Source organism: Meles meles, chromosome 21 (assembly GCF_922984935.1).
Source record: "Meles meles chromosome 21, mMelMel3.1 paternal haplotype, whole genome shotgun sequence".
Lineage (NCBI taxonomy): Eukaryota > Metazoa > Chordata > Mammalia > Carnivora > Mustelidae > Meles > Meles meles.
In genome coordinates, this window is record NC_060086.1 from 42074144 (window position 1) to 42089809 (window position 15666).

Sequence of the window (15666 nt, forward strand, 5' to 3'; positions counted from 1 at the left end):
TCGAGGGGGGGGCACGGCGTGGCGGACGCTCCCTCTCCCCAGGGGGCACCCGGGCCCGGCCCCCAGGCGGGCGGAAGCAGAGGGGGCGCCACGCGGCGGGAGAGGAGGCCATGGACGCGCACTTCGGGGCACTGCTGCTGGCGCAGCTGCTGGTGCGAGCCGAGCTCCGGCCGCAGGGTGAGCTCGGGCGGGGTGCGGGCAGCCCAGGGCTGGGGGCGGGGCGGGGTGGGGCGTGTACCGAGCGGGCGGAGCTCACCCGCCGCCCCCCCCCAGAGTTGGAGGACGAGGACCCGCTGCTTGCAGGTAAGGTGCCCAGGACACGCGCTTCCCCGCGCCCGCCACGGAGCCGGAGCGCAGACGGCGCCTCATCTTCTCCTCTCCCCCCGCCCAGGTTTCGAGAACTCGTCGTTGCTCACGTGTAACTGCCGGGCCCTGGGGGGAGGGGCGGGCGCCTGCGGACCCCGTGGGGAGGGTCCCGGGGTCCCCCGGTCGCCCTGTGGCGGGACTCCCCCCCCCCACGTGCGTCCTTTCTTGTTGCCCGCCCGGGCGGGCGGGGTCCTGCAGCTCAGCCGCGGGTCCCTCTGTCCGTCCCAGGGCCCTGCGGCCAACGAACCGTTTCGTCGCGCATCGTGGGCGGAAAGGACTCGGAGCTGGGGCGCTGGCCGTGGCAGGGCAGCCTGCGCCTGTGGGGCTCCCACCGCTGCGGAGCGAGTCTGCTCAACCGCCGCTGGGTGCTCACGGCCGCGCACTGCTTTGAAGAGTGAGTCTGGGTCATGCGCGCCCCTTGGGTGCGGATACGGCCTGCCTGTTCTTCTGAGCTCCAGGCCTGGCTGCAGGCACGTGAGGCAAACCCTGTTCCCCTTCTTCCAGAATGTTCTTCAGAGCATTCACAAGCACTTTTGTGTCGTGTTCTCTTGTCTTCTTTTCCTCCCAAACGACAGCACCAGGCGTCCCCTTCCTCATCCCCCGTCCGGGTGGAGGTGTGTTGGGGGGTAAGTGCTGGGCCTGTCCTGTGGCGAGGGCGGTCGTGGACTTCTCCACCTGCTCTGATGCTGTGCATCTGTTCACTGCTTTTTAGGACGGCTGCGGGAGGAGACGGGCTGGCTGAGTGGCCAGACCAGGCCCCGGGGGGAGGCATCCTGCTTCCCCCCACCCCCGTCCTCCCCCAGGACATCAGGTGTGCTCAGGGGCCGGGCCCCCTCTGAAGACCCTGCCTGCCCTCTCGTCCCTCCAGCCACAGTGATCCGTTCGAGTGGTCCGTCCAGTTCGGCGAGCTGTCTTCCTCACCGTCTATCTGGAACCTGCAGGCCTACTACAACCGGTACAGTGTGGAGGAGATCGTTCCGAGCCCTCTGTATCTGGGCGCTTCGTCCTATGACATCGCCCTGCTGAAGCTGTCCTCCTCCGTCACCTACAATAAGTACATCCAGCCCATCTGTGTTCTGACCTCCTCCTCTGAGTTCCAGAACCGGACCGACTGCTGGGTGACTGGCTGGGGGAACATCGAAGAAGAACAGGGTAGGGCTGTGGGCAAGGGGCTGGGGAGGGGGAAGCCTCACGCTCCACCATCCGTTCCGTCCCCACCTAGGTCTGGGTGCAGCTGGGTCCCTCCTGGGGCTACTGGGCACTTGCCTCATCACCTGCCATCCCTCCTGCTTCCCCTGAAAGGACATACTTCCTGTCCTCACACCAGCTTCCTTCTCCCTTCCAGAGACTGTGAGCCAGAAGCTGCAGTGAGAGGGAGGCCAGCTGGGCTCGGGCCCGCACCCCCCAGACGGCAGGGCTGTTGGGGTTGTGGGAGGGCCTCGGGCGGCCTCGGGCATCGACTGATTTAGCCGAGCGCTCTTTCCCCGTCCGCACGGATGCTCAGCCGGCACCCAGCCATGCCCACCCTGGCTCTCCCACACCTTCTCCATCTCCCTGCCTTGCTTCCTGGCCTGGGGCACTGAGCCCAGGAGTCTGCTCCTGCAGTTTCAAGCCATCCACAGTCCTCGGCCTCCCACCCAGCTCTCCGGGGGTCCTTGAGCTGGCATGAAGTGCCAGCTGCATACCTCTCGCTGTGAATTCCCCAAAACTGCTGGGCACAGCCTCCGCGGAGGTGCCCTGGGCCTGGACTGCCCCGGCCCGGCCCGTTCCCGCAGCACCCTTCCCACAGCAGCGACAACACACAGAGCTCCTGGCGTCCGTGCCGTGCCCCTGGCCCTGTTCTAGGCTCTCGAGACTGAGGAATGAGCAGGGAGAGGTCTCTCTCCCTTCTGGACCTTACCTATGAGTGAGGCTGGGAACGTTTTTATACCTGCTTTACAGATGAGGAAAGCGAAAGAGGTAGGGAAATGGCCCTAAGGCCCCAGAAGGAGTCAGTGGAAAAGCTGGGGTTCACTGGCTGAGAGGGTCATGTGTCCGTAAGGTCATACATCTGGAACTGACAGGGGGTGGAGGGGCTTAGAGTACCCACCACCGGCCCCCACTTCCTCAAGAGCTGGGGTCCTGGATCGAGTGTCCCTGCAGACCTCCCCTGGCCCAAAGCACCGAACGGGTGTGAGCCAAGCGGCCCAGTCCCCAGACTCCCTGACCCCGGGCAGACAGGTAGTCCCGACCAGGGCCAGGATCCCCCTTCCTTCCAGCAGGTAGGAGGGGGCTTCTGGCCCCCACCATCTTGCAGGTGTCAAGCCCAGCTCAGCCACGTGCCAGGTGGGAGACCTCGGCCGCCTCACGTGGAACGGGGTCATCGTAGCTCCCACCGGCTAAGGTGGCTCAAAGCTTTGAAACTGTTCATATGGAAGGGCCCAGGCAAGGGCGTGGCCGACAGGAGGCCACCCGGACACGGCAGCTCTCGGCGTCAGCCCTGTGGCCGTGCCCTGGCTCTGCTCCTGGCCAGGGCCTAGACTGCGGAACTGCACGGGTTTGGGTTCCCAGCCGGCTCAGGCTCCCCGCGGCGCTTGGCGGGGCAGCGGGGTAGTGGGGTTTGGGGTGTGGGTGGGCAGTCGTCCCTCTGTGTCTTCCCTTACCTGAACAGGGGTTATGGTGGCGCCGTGTCTCAGGAGGGCACCAGGAGCCCAGAGAGCTGCTCCGGACGCTCTGGAAGCCTGGGGCTGTGTGAGGAGGGGAGGCCACGAGGGGAGGCCACGGGCTGCCCCACCTGCTCAGGCGCCTGCCGAGGCTCAGCTGTGTTGGCCCCGCCCCCTGGGCTGCGGGCCCACCTCCGAGGGGCTGCTCCCTGCTCGCTGCTCTGCTCGCTGCCTGCTCCTGGAGGGGAAGCTGCATGTCGGGAAGGGGCTCTGGCCGGCTGCCGTTGCCCACAGTGAACTGCGTGCTGGCCCCAGGGAGCCTCTCCCCTGCCCCGTAGCCCGGGTCAGTCCTCCTGCCCAGATGGCAGAGGAGAGGCTCAGGGTGCCGTCTTCCTTTGTCTGCCCGCCCCCCAGAGCTGCCGTCCCCCTACATCCTCCAGGAAGTGCAGGTCGGCATCATAAACAACGCCATCTGCAACTACCTGTACTCGCAGCCCGTCTTCCGCTACGACATCTGGGGAGACATGATCTGTGCCGGCACTATCCAAGGTGGCAAGGACGCCTGCTTCGTGAGTGTCCCTTCCCAGCCCAACCAGGGGCGCCTGGGGCCTGGCAGGCCACCGCCCCAGCCCCAGCCTTGAGAGCCACCTGTATCCCTGCACCTCATTTGGTCCTTGTGCCCCCCCTGAGGGTAGAGACCGTGGCTCCACTTTGCAGACGCAGAAACTGAGGCTTGTTCACTTCCGGGGTGGGGCGCGGGGTTCGCACCCAGGCTGCCCGGCTCCACAGCCCCTCCTGCTGTCTCCTCGGCACCCCCCCCCACCCCAGCACCCGGCTCTCCCACGCTGCTCCGCAGGGTGACTCGGGCGGACCCTTGGCCTGCGAAAAGAAAGGGCTGTGGATTCAGGTTGGAATCGTGAGCTGGGGGTCGGGCTGCGGGAGGCCCCTCCGGCCCGGAGTCTACACCAACGTCAGCAGGCACTTCAGGTGGATGCAGAAGCTGCTGGCCCGCAGCGGCGTTCCCAGGCCAGCCCCCGGCCTGCAGCTGCTGCTCCCGGCTCTGCTCGCGCTGGCCTCCCCCCTGCAGGTGGCCTGAGCGCACTGAGCGCCTGGGAGTTGGGGCCGTCTGCTGTGCCAGGGCCCATCCCCCACTGTCCTTCTGCTAATAAACACGTTCGCATGACGGAGTCTGTGCCTTGCGGAGCCCTCTGTGGCCCCGGGGCTCCCCGGACACCCCCCCAGTCACCACAGCAGCCCCCACTCCTGAATCTTGCTCCAGGTGTCTGCACTCTTTGGGTTTGGGGGCAAATCATGGGACCCCCCCCCCCCCCGGTTAGATCAGTCAGAAAGGTAATTGCTGGGAAGACAGTAGCCCCTGGGGAGACAAGGCGGGTTGCCAGGAGGAAACATCCTGAACCCCCTGGTGCTCAGGCCCCCACCACACACAACAGACACTGCTGGTCCGACCTCTTTCCCCGAGGCTGACCTGGGACTCCCTGCTCATCTGTGATCCTGGGAGACGGGAAGGGGGTTCGCTTCCCCAAATGGGGAGCTGGTGGGCTGCCACGGACAAGACCAAAGCCCTCCCCACTGGGCAGGAGGCCCCCAGCCCGCTCCCTGTCTCACCAGCTCCCTCAGAGGCGCTACTGTGCCACGTGCAGGCCCCGCTTTCTGTTTCCTCGCTGCCCTCCCCCTGCAGCGGGACGAGCTCCCCAACACACGCAGCAGGGCCAGTGGCTTCCCTGGGCTCCTGGCCGGCGGGGCACCCCACCCCTGCAGGGACCCCGGCGCCCCTCACCCCTCGCGAGACTCCCCACCGCGCCGTTACGTGGCGCCTGTGTGACCGGCTCAGACCTGACCTGGGGTCCTTGCGGGCACCGTTCCTTTGGTCTAGAATGTTCCCCCTTTCCCTGGTTGAGCCCTGTTGTTCTCCAGGCCTCAGCTGAAACCTTGCTCCTTCCACTCTGTCATCCTGCTCATCACAGTCCTTACGGTCCTTCCTGCCAGCTCTCCGTCTGTCACTAAGAGGCCTTGGCCATACCTTCCCGCGTGGGCGGTCCCAGAGCCCGCATGGCCCAGCCATGACCACGCAGCCACGTGCCCTTCATGGTGGAGATGCCCTACCACCCCACCCACAATCAGTGACGGGCTCCGGGAGGTCTAGCCACGGCCCCCCGCCACCCCTTCATGTGGCGCAGGCCACACTGGATGTTTCCGGGCCCAGGGTGGAAGGGAGCTCCGACCGTCGACACTGCACCGCGGGGGTCATCGTGGGGCAGCGCTGGGTCCCTGGTTTACTCACCCCGTAGTGTCCCCTGCGTTTGCTCTCCTGAGGTAGGCGGGAGACGGTGAGAGGTCTCAGCCGTCCTGGGAAGGGAATCGGCAGCTTCAGGTGGGCAGCTCGGGCTCGTCACTCCACCGCCCATTCCTACCCCCTGCGGCATCCCCGTTCCCAGCTGTGTACCAGGGAAGACACGACCCTGCCGCACAGAGAGGCCTTGTACACCTGGGCACGCGTGGTCCGGCAACCTCCAAGCTGATCCGTCACGGACCAGTGGGCCTGACCTGGTTGCTTGTCCCCCCACAGCTGGTTCAGGGCATGCCACCCCGCTGTGGACAGCTCAAGTCACTGTGACTGCTGGGGAGGACATGCACAGTGAGGACATGGGAGTCCTGTCTGGGGAAGAAGTTGGAGGCTGGGTGGGGGGTCCCGCAGACCGTAAGTGACCGCTGTCCTATCGTGTGCTTTCCCACCGGCCAGTGTCAGCAGAGAGGGGGCCTTCCCTTGTGGTCAGTTCCATGGAGACAATTAAACCTGCAACTTTCACCTTTAAGGACATCTTCCTTCAGCTTGGAGTCAAAGTTTTTTCCAATGTATCGTCTTTTCTTTTCGCTTTCTTTTCTTTTTCTTCTTTCTGTAGTCTCCACGACCAGTGTGGAGTCCAGTGTGGGGCTTGAACTCACAACCCTGAGATCAGGAGTCAGACGCTTACCTGGTTGCCTGAGCCCCGCAGGAGCCCCTGGAGTCCAGACTTTCTGAGCAGTTTTCATGGAGCAGATGTTCGCTTATGACACTCATCATTATTTTTCATTTCTACCATGGCTGATGCCACTAACGTATTTTTTCTTTTCCTTTTCCTTATTCTCCAAAAAGTTGTAGAAGCCAGAGCAGATATTTTAGGTAGCCACTAAGCTTTACTACTTCCCTTGTGCAAACAAGAATAATTACAGAGTTGGGCTACCTGGGTGGCTCAGGTCATGATCTCGGGGTCCTGGGATCGAGCCCCGCATCAGGCTCTCTGCTCAGCGGGGCGTCTGCTTCCCCCTCTGTCTCCTCCTGCCTCTCTGCCTGCTTGTGATCTCTGTCTCTCTCTCTCTAATAAATAAATAAAATTTAAAAAGAACAACTATGGAGAAACGAGGTATTTTGGATGGGTTCTATGCATAACCACAGTCCAGAGCTTCGTGCATTTCATAGCATGCGGAGAGTCGGGTGCGACTAGGGACACACCGAGTGTCCACACTTGTCACCCCTAGGTGATAGCCGTTTAGGCATTTACCATCCTTTTAAGCCTTTTCCAGATTTCCTTTGCTACCCCTTTCCTGTCATGTTGTGATCAGAAAACAAAACCAGTAAGTGCATTTAAAGACCAAACAAGAATCCGGTTGGTTGGGGGTGTGGACAGGTGACATTTTCTCAGGTGTATGGAGAAGGGTCTGCTGATGCACTTTCAAGCCACCTGCTTGCCACTTCCAAGGACAAACGCCAGGACCACTGCTATCAGCAACACTAGAATAGCTACCAAGATTCTGGAACAAGAGCGAGAAGCTGGTGCTCCAGGGTCTTCAGAGATCGGAGACAAAGTTACGTGGGTTCTGAATTCTAGATCCGTAACAACCAGTCAAGGGGGAGAGCAACGTGATGTCATTCTCAGGCAGGACGGCTGATGACGGGGACCTCCCGCCTGCCCTTCCCCAGGGAGGTCCCTGCGGCAGGGAACAGAACGGAGCCCAAGGATGTCAGCGTCCTAATCTCCGGAGACAGTGTTTCACTCTAGGTGGCAAAAGACACTCTGCAGACATGGCTGAGCCAGCCGTGTGACATGGGGAGACTGTCCTGGATTGCCCCGGTGGGACCGGTGTCATCGCTGGGGGCCTGAGACCTGAAATTCCTGGGAGGAATCGGAAGAAGCAGTTCCTAGGCAGCGGACGCAAGAAAGAATAAATAAGAGATGCCAAAACGGCAGAAATACGGTGTCGGTGTCCCATTTCTACGGGAAAGAAGAGGGAAAAAAGGCAATCGGGGGCATTAGGGATGAGGGCAGCAAACCCAAGAGCCAAAATTAGCCAGCGTTCCCCAAACTGACCTGATCATGGAACCCTCGTCTTGGGGGGAATTTCACAAGAGACCTGTAAGACGCTGCCCCACGTCTCCAGGGCCAAGCTGGGTCCTGGCAGTCCCCTGAGTCCCTCCCTCTCCTAGGAGCCCCTGATCTGATACCCTCCATCTCCTGGGGTGCATTTTCCTTCAGTAAGCTCTCGGGCCTTTCAGCACCTGTCTCTGCCATGTGCTCCCTCTGACACAAGGGGGCACTGCTGAGCCGGAGCTGCACAGGGGCTCCTCTAGAGGGCAGGCCAGGGCCCTGGGGCTTGGTCCCTCACTGCCTGTTTGCTAAATAAGCAGGTAGCTGAACATGCACGTGACTCGGGGACCTGAAGCAATGTTTCTGTCCCCATACTTATTCGTATGGGATGAGGACCCCGCCCCCCCCACGCCTCCCCATTGCCATTAGCCCCATTCTGTGTCTGCGGGGTCCCTTCCCTCCACCTTCAGGAGGTGTCTCCCTTTCGGGGTCCGGGGCCAGGTGCAGAGCGAGGCACCCACGGGTCTGCCCACGGAGCAGGCTGGGCTCCTTCGCATGTGAGAAGCGGATGGTCACCTGGAGACTTTGCACGTACCCTGCGCGGGGGAGACCTACTTGCGATGTCCAAATACCATCATGATGGTGCTTCTAAAATCAACGCATCCTCCTTAGAACATACAAGTCCACAAAAGGAGCATAAAGAAGAAACTCTTAAAGATCACCAGAACCGAGGGGCGCCTGGGGGGCTCCGTGGGTTAAGCCTCTGCCTTCGGCTCAGGTCATGGTCTCAGGGTCCTGGGATTGAGCCCCACATCGGGCTCTCTGCTCAGCGGGGAGCCTGCTTCCCTTCTCTCTCTGCCTGCTTCTCTGCCTACCTGTGATCTCTGTCTGTCAAATAAATAAATAAAATCTTAAAAAAAAATATCACCAGAACCGAACTTTGAACTAATTTCTTCGTGTTGGACATCTGGGTTGTTGACCAATGTCCTTACACACGACACGTCTGGGGCACTTGCGTGGCTCGGTCAGCTAAGCGTCTGACTCGATCTCAGCTCAGGTCTTGATCTCAGGGTCGTGGGTTCCAGCTTCGAGCTCGCTCAGCACTGGGCGTACAGCCTACTGAAAAACAACAAAACACGACATCTTCGGGGAAATCTTTATGAATCTCAGCACCTGCTCTAATCATTCCTTTGGCTAACGTGTCTACAGGTGCAGTGCTTCCGTCAAATGGACTTCATGTCTTCAAAGGGCTTTAAACGAGGAGGAGGTCGCCAGGGCTCTCCTCCAACAGAGGAAGAGCCTGTTTTGACCCTGAGGGCGCCCACTTTCATATCCTTTGTAAAATAGGTTAAAAAACACTTCTCAGGGGTGTGGGTGGCTCAGCGGGTTAGGCCTCTGCCTTCGGCTTGGGTCATGATCCCAGGGTCCTGGGATCGAGCCCCGCATGGGTGTTTCTGGTTCAGCCGGGAGCCTGCTTCCCCCTCTCCCTCTGCCTGCAGCTCCCCCTGCTTGTGCTCTCTTGCTGTCAAATTTAAAAAAAAAAAAAAAAGCTTCTCAGTTTGTAAAAGTGGTACAATCTAAGCATAACAACAAAAAAGTCAAAGCAGTAAAAAAAAAAAAAAAATACAAAAAAGGACAGGGAAGGGAGAGACGTCCTAAATGCCCTCGTCTGGAAGCAAGCGTAGTTGCTTGGACGTTGCTGTAGAAGTCTGTTTGGGTTCAAGGGCAGGTTCAAGGGCAGGCAGGTGGAAGGATGGGGTAGGGTGTGCGTCAGGGTGGGGTCCCGGGCCCCAAGACCTCTGAACTCCAGGAAACGAGGAGGCGTTTACAAAGGGAATCCTGCTCTAAGTGTTGGACCCCTGCTATGGGGCGGGCCTCTCAAGGCAGAGAGGCAGATGGGTTTGAGACGATGGCGGGGGGTGGCTCATGGGCCTGGGGGAGGGGCTCTGGCCATCTGGAGGTGGGACGCACTGGCTCTGGGGTTCTGGAGAGGCTCCCGGCCAAGCCTCAGGCTGGCTGGGTAATGATGGGTTAGATCGTGGTCCCCCAAAAAAGATATGTCCACCCATATGGACCAAAGGGTCTTCACAGATGTAATTAAGGGAGGGGTCCCGAGACCCTCCTGGATAGAATGGGCCATGAATGCAGCACCAGCCGTCCTTACGGAAGACCGGAAAAGAAGCCACGGACACGGGGAGCAGCGCAGGTGAGGGAGGAGGAGAGACTGCAGGGGTGGAGCTGCGAGCCGAGAAGCACCGGGGCCAGCAGGCAGCCGGCGGGGAGGGAAGAAGCAAGGAATGTTGTCCTTCAGAGATTTCGGGCTGAATAGGATTTACTTATTTGAGAGAGTGAGCGTGAGCAGAGGGCGGAGCAGAGGGAGAGGGAGAAGCAGGCTCCCCGCTGAGCGCAGAGCTGGCCCTGGGGCCCTGTGCGGGACTGGATCCCAGGACCCCCAGATCATGACCTGGGCCGAAGTCAGACACTCAGCCGACTGCGCCACCCAGGCGCCCCGTGGAATTTGAACTGCATAAAAGATTAGACAAAATGTGTGGTTTTCCAAAATAGGAGTTGCAGTTCTCTGCGGAGAAGTGGAAAAAATGCTTCGCTTAGAGCGGGGCATCCGTGAGAACCGGAGGCTTTCTCGTCTGCTGTGCCGCAGGCTGCAGGGCACAGAGGGGCCTCCCCCATCCCCACATCCAGACGGGAGGGAGACCCGGTCCAGCGCCTCACCTCTGCTGGGAGAAGGCCGCATTGTTTCCGCTCCTGGCAGTGAGGTCGGCCGCGAGGTCTGAGCACGCGCTGGGTGGGGATTACGGCCTCGCCAATCCCCTTGTGGGGAGCTCTGGCCCTGAGGGACAAAGGGCCTGTGTTGAGCCTCCCCAGGGCCAGCACTGCGCCATGGGGGGTGAGGGGGGCCCCTTGGCAGGTGTGCACGTGTGCGTACGTGCGGGTCCTGTGCAAGGCCCTGTGCGAGCAGAGAGCCGGGCAGGCGTGCGAGCTTGAGGGTGCGTCCGAGTGTGAGCGCGTGTGTGTGCACGTGCGTCTGCTGTAGCCACACTCCCGCCCTCGGAAAATGACCCTCGTGTGTGCTTTTTGGCACGTCCTGGCACCCCTGTCATCTAGGCAGTGACTGGCTCTTCTCGTCAAGCCCCTAGGCGGTGCTCCCCTGAGCTCTGCTCCCCAGGCAGCGCTCCCCCGGGTTCTACCCCCCCAGGTACTGCTCCCCGGGCCCCACCCCCGCCCCCCAGGCAGTGCTCCCTGGGGTTCCGGTTCTCACAGATTCTCCTGGGCACAAGCCCAGGCAGCCTGGCACTAGGAAGAAGGCGCCTGAGTTGGCAGCGACAACCACAAAAGCACCCAGCGGCTGAGTGGGGTGAGAGAGAAACAGAACCCCCTTTGTGCAACCCCCATCCCCTCCTCCCAAGCCACGTCTCCAAGGTCCTGGGCTCTGCCACCTCCACTGCCTCCGCCCCACAGGAGGCTCTGGGGCCTCTGGAGGGGATTGGCTGCCCCTGCCCCTTCCCTCAGTGGGCCCGAGGGCCTCTGGGAGGGGCGAGGAGCCTGGGGGCCAGGTGGGGAGCCCTTGGCTTTCACCGCTAGTCAGTGGGGGGTGGCCGAGCCATAAAGGGCCTCTGCAGAGAGACCAGCAGAGAGCAGAGAGACTTCCTTCCAGAAGGAAGGGCCCTGTCCGAAGCAGCCCCCGCTCTCCCCACGGGGGGGCTGGCGGGGAGATGCTGTGGACGGGACGGCCTCTCTTCCCGACTGGGGACCAGGGACGCAGCAGGATCGCTGACTTTGTGGGTTAAGGGCCAGAGGACACACGTGGCAGGTTTTCTGGGTCACAGAGTGTCACAGTGGCCCAGCTCTGTGGGGAGACAGCAGCCCCAGACGACGTGCCCGTGAGTGGGCTTGGCTGTGTGCCTGGAACACTTCCTTTGGACCGTGCCAGGGCACTTTCACCGGCCTTTCATGTGCCACAAAGTGCTATTCTTTTGAATTGTCTCTAACCTTCGAAAACTGAGAAGTGTTCTCAGCTCCTGGGCTGTGCAGCATGGGGGCGGGGAGCGGGATGTGGCCACGGGCCGTGGTTTGCTAACCCCTGGCCTGGTACCTCGGAGGCACGTGGGGAGCGGAGGTCCCGTGAGGCAGGGTCTCCACCCCGTCCCCCGTCCCCCAACACGGGCATGCCGGTGAAAGCAGGAGGGTGAGTCCGCGCTTCCAGACCGGGCCTGTGCGCACCGAAGGCCGTTCTCAGCACCCACTTCTTGTGACCTGATGGGCCCTTCCCGAACACCCAGTCTGTGCCGAGCCTGGCTCCCGGCCCCGGCCAAGCACCGCTCCTTCCTCGAGGCCGCGGAGTGCTCCCCAGTGCTGCCGGCACCCTCACGTACGGGACCGGCCACCGCATGGACAAGCGCGTTGTTTCTGATCTTTAGCGATTCCGGAGGACACGGCCCAGGACGACCTTGCCCACGTGGCAGCACAGACGGGTCCCGCGTGGTCGGGCCCTCACAGGAGAAGGCCCCCTGAATTCTCATAACGCCCACGAGGAGGCTGTACCGCAGCCCACGGACAGCAGATGACCTGATCGTGCGCTGGGGTGGTGGGAGCTCCCGCAGCAAACCCCACGCGCAGGGAAGCCAGGATCTGCGCCCGGTCTGCCTCCAGCGGTGGCGCTGGCAGGAGCCTTGGACCCGCAGCCCTCGACGAGTGGCCTGTTACCTCCCAGGTACGTCTAACCCTTAAGCCTGACCTCAGGAGCCCCCAGGGGCACTGGCCTGGAGAATCGCCCTCTCCCCAATCCTCCGCGCCTGGGTCATCCCAAGGCCTGTTGCGGCCAGCCTGTCCCGGCTCCATCTGCTCCGGGCACGGGGCAAAGACCGTCACTGTCCTCCAAGTGACACACCACACGGGGACCAGCCCCTAGGGTCTCTTCCACCTGGAGCTGGGCACAAGGTCCAGCTCTCTCTGACGGTCCGGGGGCAGCTGGGCCTGAGCTCCTGGAAGCCCACGAGACCCCAAGCTCCACAACGGCCTGAACGAGGTCCTGGGGCCGGTTCTGCACAAGGCAGGAGCCCCGGTGGGCACCCGGCTACAGCGACCCGTCTGGCCAAGCTGGTGGGGGGGTCTCAGCAACCCCCACTTAAAGCGCCGTTCTAGTCCAGGTGCTGAGGAGGGAGACCTGGAGGTGGCAGGGCAACGCTCGTCACTGTCCCATTTTGTTTGTGTAGGCCGTGGAGCCAAGATAATAAACACAGCATGTCCGGGAGCCTCCCCCAGGACGGCTGTGGGATTCCCCCAGGAAGAGCCCTCACCGCCATTCCTTCCTGCTCCCCCCGTGGCCCTCACTCCTTCCTTCTGGATGGGGGCCCACGGGGATGGGGTGTGTATAAAGGGCGGGGGGGAGAGTGCCCAGGCACAAGGCATTGTGCCACCAGGACGGGGCGACAGGACTCACGGTCAGGTATGGTGGCGTTCCCCTCCCACTATGGGGCCTGGCGAGGTCCGACAGGGCCCCCCTCAGAAGCAGGGGCCTGTCCTCTTCCCTCCAGGAGCCTTGGGACGCACCATCCAGAGGCCATGCTGCTGGGGCTGACTCTCGGCCTCCTGTGGAGCGCCACCTGCTGGGCAGAGCGTAAGTCTCACTGGGTCTGACCCCCCAGCTTGCCGCCCACTCCGGGGTGTGGGGGGCATCCTCACCCCCGCCCCAGCCCGTCCCCCCGGGGGCCACGCTCACCCTTCGCCACAGACCGACGACTCCAGTCCCGGGGCCTCGCGGCTGTCTGGAGGGCTGTGTCCAGCTCGGGGCAGGGACATGCTCCCCGTCAGCCTGTGGTGCCCTTCTCTTTCCCTCCTGGTCCCCTCGTCCGTCTAGAGATGTATGGGGTCGGAGGAGGCACATATTTCAGCACGTCCAGTGACTGTGAAATCACCGGAGTCCGGGTGGCCGTGGATCTCCTTGGCCTGGTGAAGAGGTGAGTAGGAGCGGGCCGGGAGCCCTACCGCCACGGCCTTAGCAGCCAGCGGAGGGGGCTTCGCACCTCCTCCCCGCGTGCCTGCGCTGGGCTCGGGATGAACCTGGGAGTTCCGGAGCCGGCAGCCACCAGCTCCCCGCTTGTCCCCGCACGTCAGCCCCTCCCATTGTCTGCAAGTCCCGCCGGGCTTCCTGGGCTGATCTAAAAAGAAGGGGGAGATGATGCTCCTGCTCCCTTTCCCCCTTCAACCCCAAACAGCCTCTCAGTCCGAGAGGCTCGACATACTCTGCTCCAGACGCCCGATGGGGAGCCCGGGGGCGGTCTGTCCGGGGAAGGGTCGGAGGAAAGGCAGGGACGTCAGAAAGGACACTGGCGGAACACAGGTCCGCAGAAATGTGTGAAGGCCCAGAGCTGGTCCCTGCCCTAACCTTGCTCCAGGCCCGGGCGGATCCATGGTCTGCACACCCAGGGTCCTGGCGAGAGCAGCCGGCGCGAGTGGGGCCAGCAGGAGGAGGCGTGTGGAGGGAACAGGGAGGCCGGAGGGGCAGAGCTGGTGGGACACCCCAGGTGACTACGGGTGTCGCCTGCTTCTCAGGCCTGGGGCCTGGTCCAGTCAGTAACTGGGGCTCAAAGTCCAAGCTGAGCCTGGGGACAGCTCCCCGCCGTGTGCAGTGACAGCAGCTGGCACCCGCCGAGGGGTCCCTTATGATCTCGCTGACCGTCCCCCAGACCACTTTCAGATAAGGACACGGAGGCGCGGAGAGGCTGGGTGACCGGCCCAAGCCCCCAGGGCCCGAAAGCGTCAGAGCAGGGGTGTGAGGACAACAGCTCTGTCCGCCTGCTGGGGATGTTCACCTGCAGCGAGGGGACTGCTGTCCTCGCAAGCGGATGGCGTGCCGGGTCGTGGGGGGCCGGCCCGGCTCTGGCCTCCAGCTCTGCCCCCCCACCCCTCTCCCAGCATCCAGGTCCGATGTGGCGACTCCTGGGGCCGGGTGTTTGGCGCCTCGGGTGGGACGACCCAGGAGTTCCTCCTGCAGCCGGGAGAACACATCGATGCCATCTCCGGCTCCCACAGGTTGTTTATCCGGTCCCTGCTCATCTCCACAGACTGGGGGCGCCTCGCCATATTTGGGCAGGAAAATGGCAACGCCTTCTTGGCCAGTGGCGGGGGGAAGGTGCTCACGGGCATCTGTGGTCAGCATAAGGTTTTAGGTCTTTCGGGCCTCTGCTTTCGCTGGGACTACCCTCCCGAGGACCAGGAGGAGGAAGAGACCACTGCACCCCTCCCTACCTCGCCTGGGTGCAAGTAGGGCTGCGGGTGAGCGGGGGGGTCGACCTCAGCTGGAACCGGCAATAAATAATGCTTCTGCGAGAACGGTGGCTCCACGTGTGGTCCTTGGGCCCGGGATGTGACCGAAGCTTTCCCGGCTGGCGGGGGACGAGGCTTCCAGGGCTGGGGGCGGGGGGAAGGGGGAGGAAGGAGCAGGTCTGACGCCCCAGGTCTCGGGGATCCTGCCTGTGCAGACCTTGGGCCTCCGAGATCTCCCATCTCTTGGGAGTCTGGGCTCCAAGGACGCCCCCTACTCCGTCCTGACCCCAAGCCCGTCCAGCGGGCCTCTGACGGCCCAGGCTCAGTCCTGGTCTTCACTGAGTGGGTGACAGGCCTCAGGAAAGCCGGCCATTCACATCCCCGCTCGCTGAGCACACCTCTGCCGGTGCCTGGGCTCCCCCAGCCCCTCACGGTTAAGAGAAGAGGCCAGGGGTCCGCGTGAAGGGTGCCCCGGAGGGGGTGGAGGCAGAAGCAGGCGGTGGCGGCTGCGTTCACGGGGACATGCGCAGGGCACTGAGTCCGGCACCCGCGTAGAGGCAGAGGAAGGGGGGCGTGCTGCAGGGAAGCCTTCTGAAAGCAGGCAGCATCCGGGCCTGCAGGTGGAGGGACGCCTGGCGGGGGGGAGACAAGGGCCGGAGGGCATTCCGGGCGGAACGACCGGTACGGGGCGAAGGCAGCTGAGGAGAGGCTCCTGGAGGTGTGATTGTGAGAGCAGCCTGGGAGCGCATGCAGACCCCGGACCGTGCCCGTTCTTTGTGTGCCCCATCCCGAGCCCGGATCCCACACGAGAGCTTGCCTCGAGTCCCAGCAACCTCCAGCGACAGGGCTTCCAGACACTGGGGGACGGTGACCGCAGGAAGGCAGGTTCTGCACCGCACCACCGAGCACACACACAGCCAAGGCTGCTGCCGGCGCGGGCTGCCGGTCCGGCTGCACCTGAGAGACCCCGTGGGCACGGGCCTCCAGCGGCTCCTGCCTGGAAAGCGAGC

At 62.9% G+C, this 15666-nt stretch overlaps 2 protein-coding genes across 4 annotated transcripts; both read left to right on the forward strand.

Moving 5' to 3' along the window:
• Positions 1 to 4191, forward strand: LOC123934063 (testisin-like). 3 transcript variants are annotated; one of them, XM_045993960.1, is made up of 8 exons: positions 1 to 177; positions 274 to 303; positions 392 to 418; positions 595 to 760; positions 942 to 992; positions 1235 to 1518; positions 3423 to 3577; positions 3865 to 4191. In XM_045993960.1, exons 1-8 carry the CDS (start codon positions 111 to 113, stop codon positions 4102 to 4104), a joined length of 1020 nt encoding a protein of 339 aa, XP_045849916.1. In that variant the 5' UTR covers positions 1 to 110; the 3' UTR covers positions 4105 to 4191. The 3 variants fall into 3 exon arrangements, with proteins under 3 accessions (XP_045849916.1, XP_045849917.1, XP_045849918.1); XM_045993961.1 differs by lacking the exon at positions 942 to 992; XM_045993962.1 differs by lacking the exons at positions 274 to 303; positions 392 to 418; positions 942 to 992 and having other exon boundaries at positions 565 to 760.
• A 7365-nt stretch (positions 4192 to 11556) lies between these two features.
• On the forward strand, positions 11557 to 14657 carry ZG16B (zymogen granule protein 16B). Its single transcript, XM_045992967.1, has 6 exons — positions 11557 to 11576; positions 11671 to 11759; positions 12041 to 12101; positions 12925 to 13007; positions 13122 to 13347; positions 14306 to 14657. Exons 1-6 carry the CDS (start codon positions 11557 to 11559, stop codon positions 14655 to 14657), a joined length of 831 nt encoding a protein of 276 aa, XP_045848923.1.
• Positions 14658 to 15666: the final 1009 nt, after the last annotated feature.

Coding starts and splice junctions, on each gene's coding strand:
- LOC123934063 (XM_045993960.1), top strand. CDS start 111: ATGGACGCGCACTTCGGGGCACTGCTGCTGGCGCAGCTGCTGGTGCGA. Junction 304..391: donor CGAGGACCCGCTGCTTGCAG/GTAAGGTGCCCA, acceptor CCCCCCGCCCAG/GTTTCGAGAACTCGTCGTTG. Junction 993..1,234: donor GGGTGGAGGTGTGTTGGGGG/GTAAGTGCTGGG, acceptor TCGTCCCTCCAG/CCACAGTGATCCGTTCGAGT.
- ZG16B (XM_045992967.1), top strand. CDS start 11,557: ATGCCGGTGAAAGCAGGAGG. Junction 11,577..11,670: donor ATGCCGGTGAAAGCAGGAGG/GTGAGTCCGCGC, acceptor CCGAACACCCAG/TCTGTGCCGAGCCTGGCTCC. Junction 11,760..12,040: donor AGTGCTGCCGGCACCCTCAC/GTACGGGACCGG, acceptor GTCTGCCTCCAG/CGGTGGCGCTGGCAGGAGCC.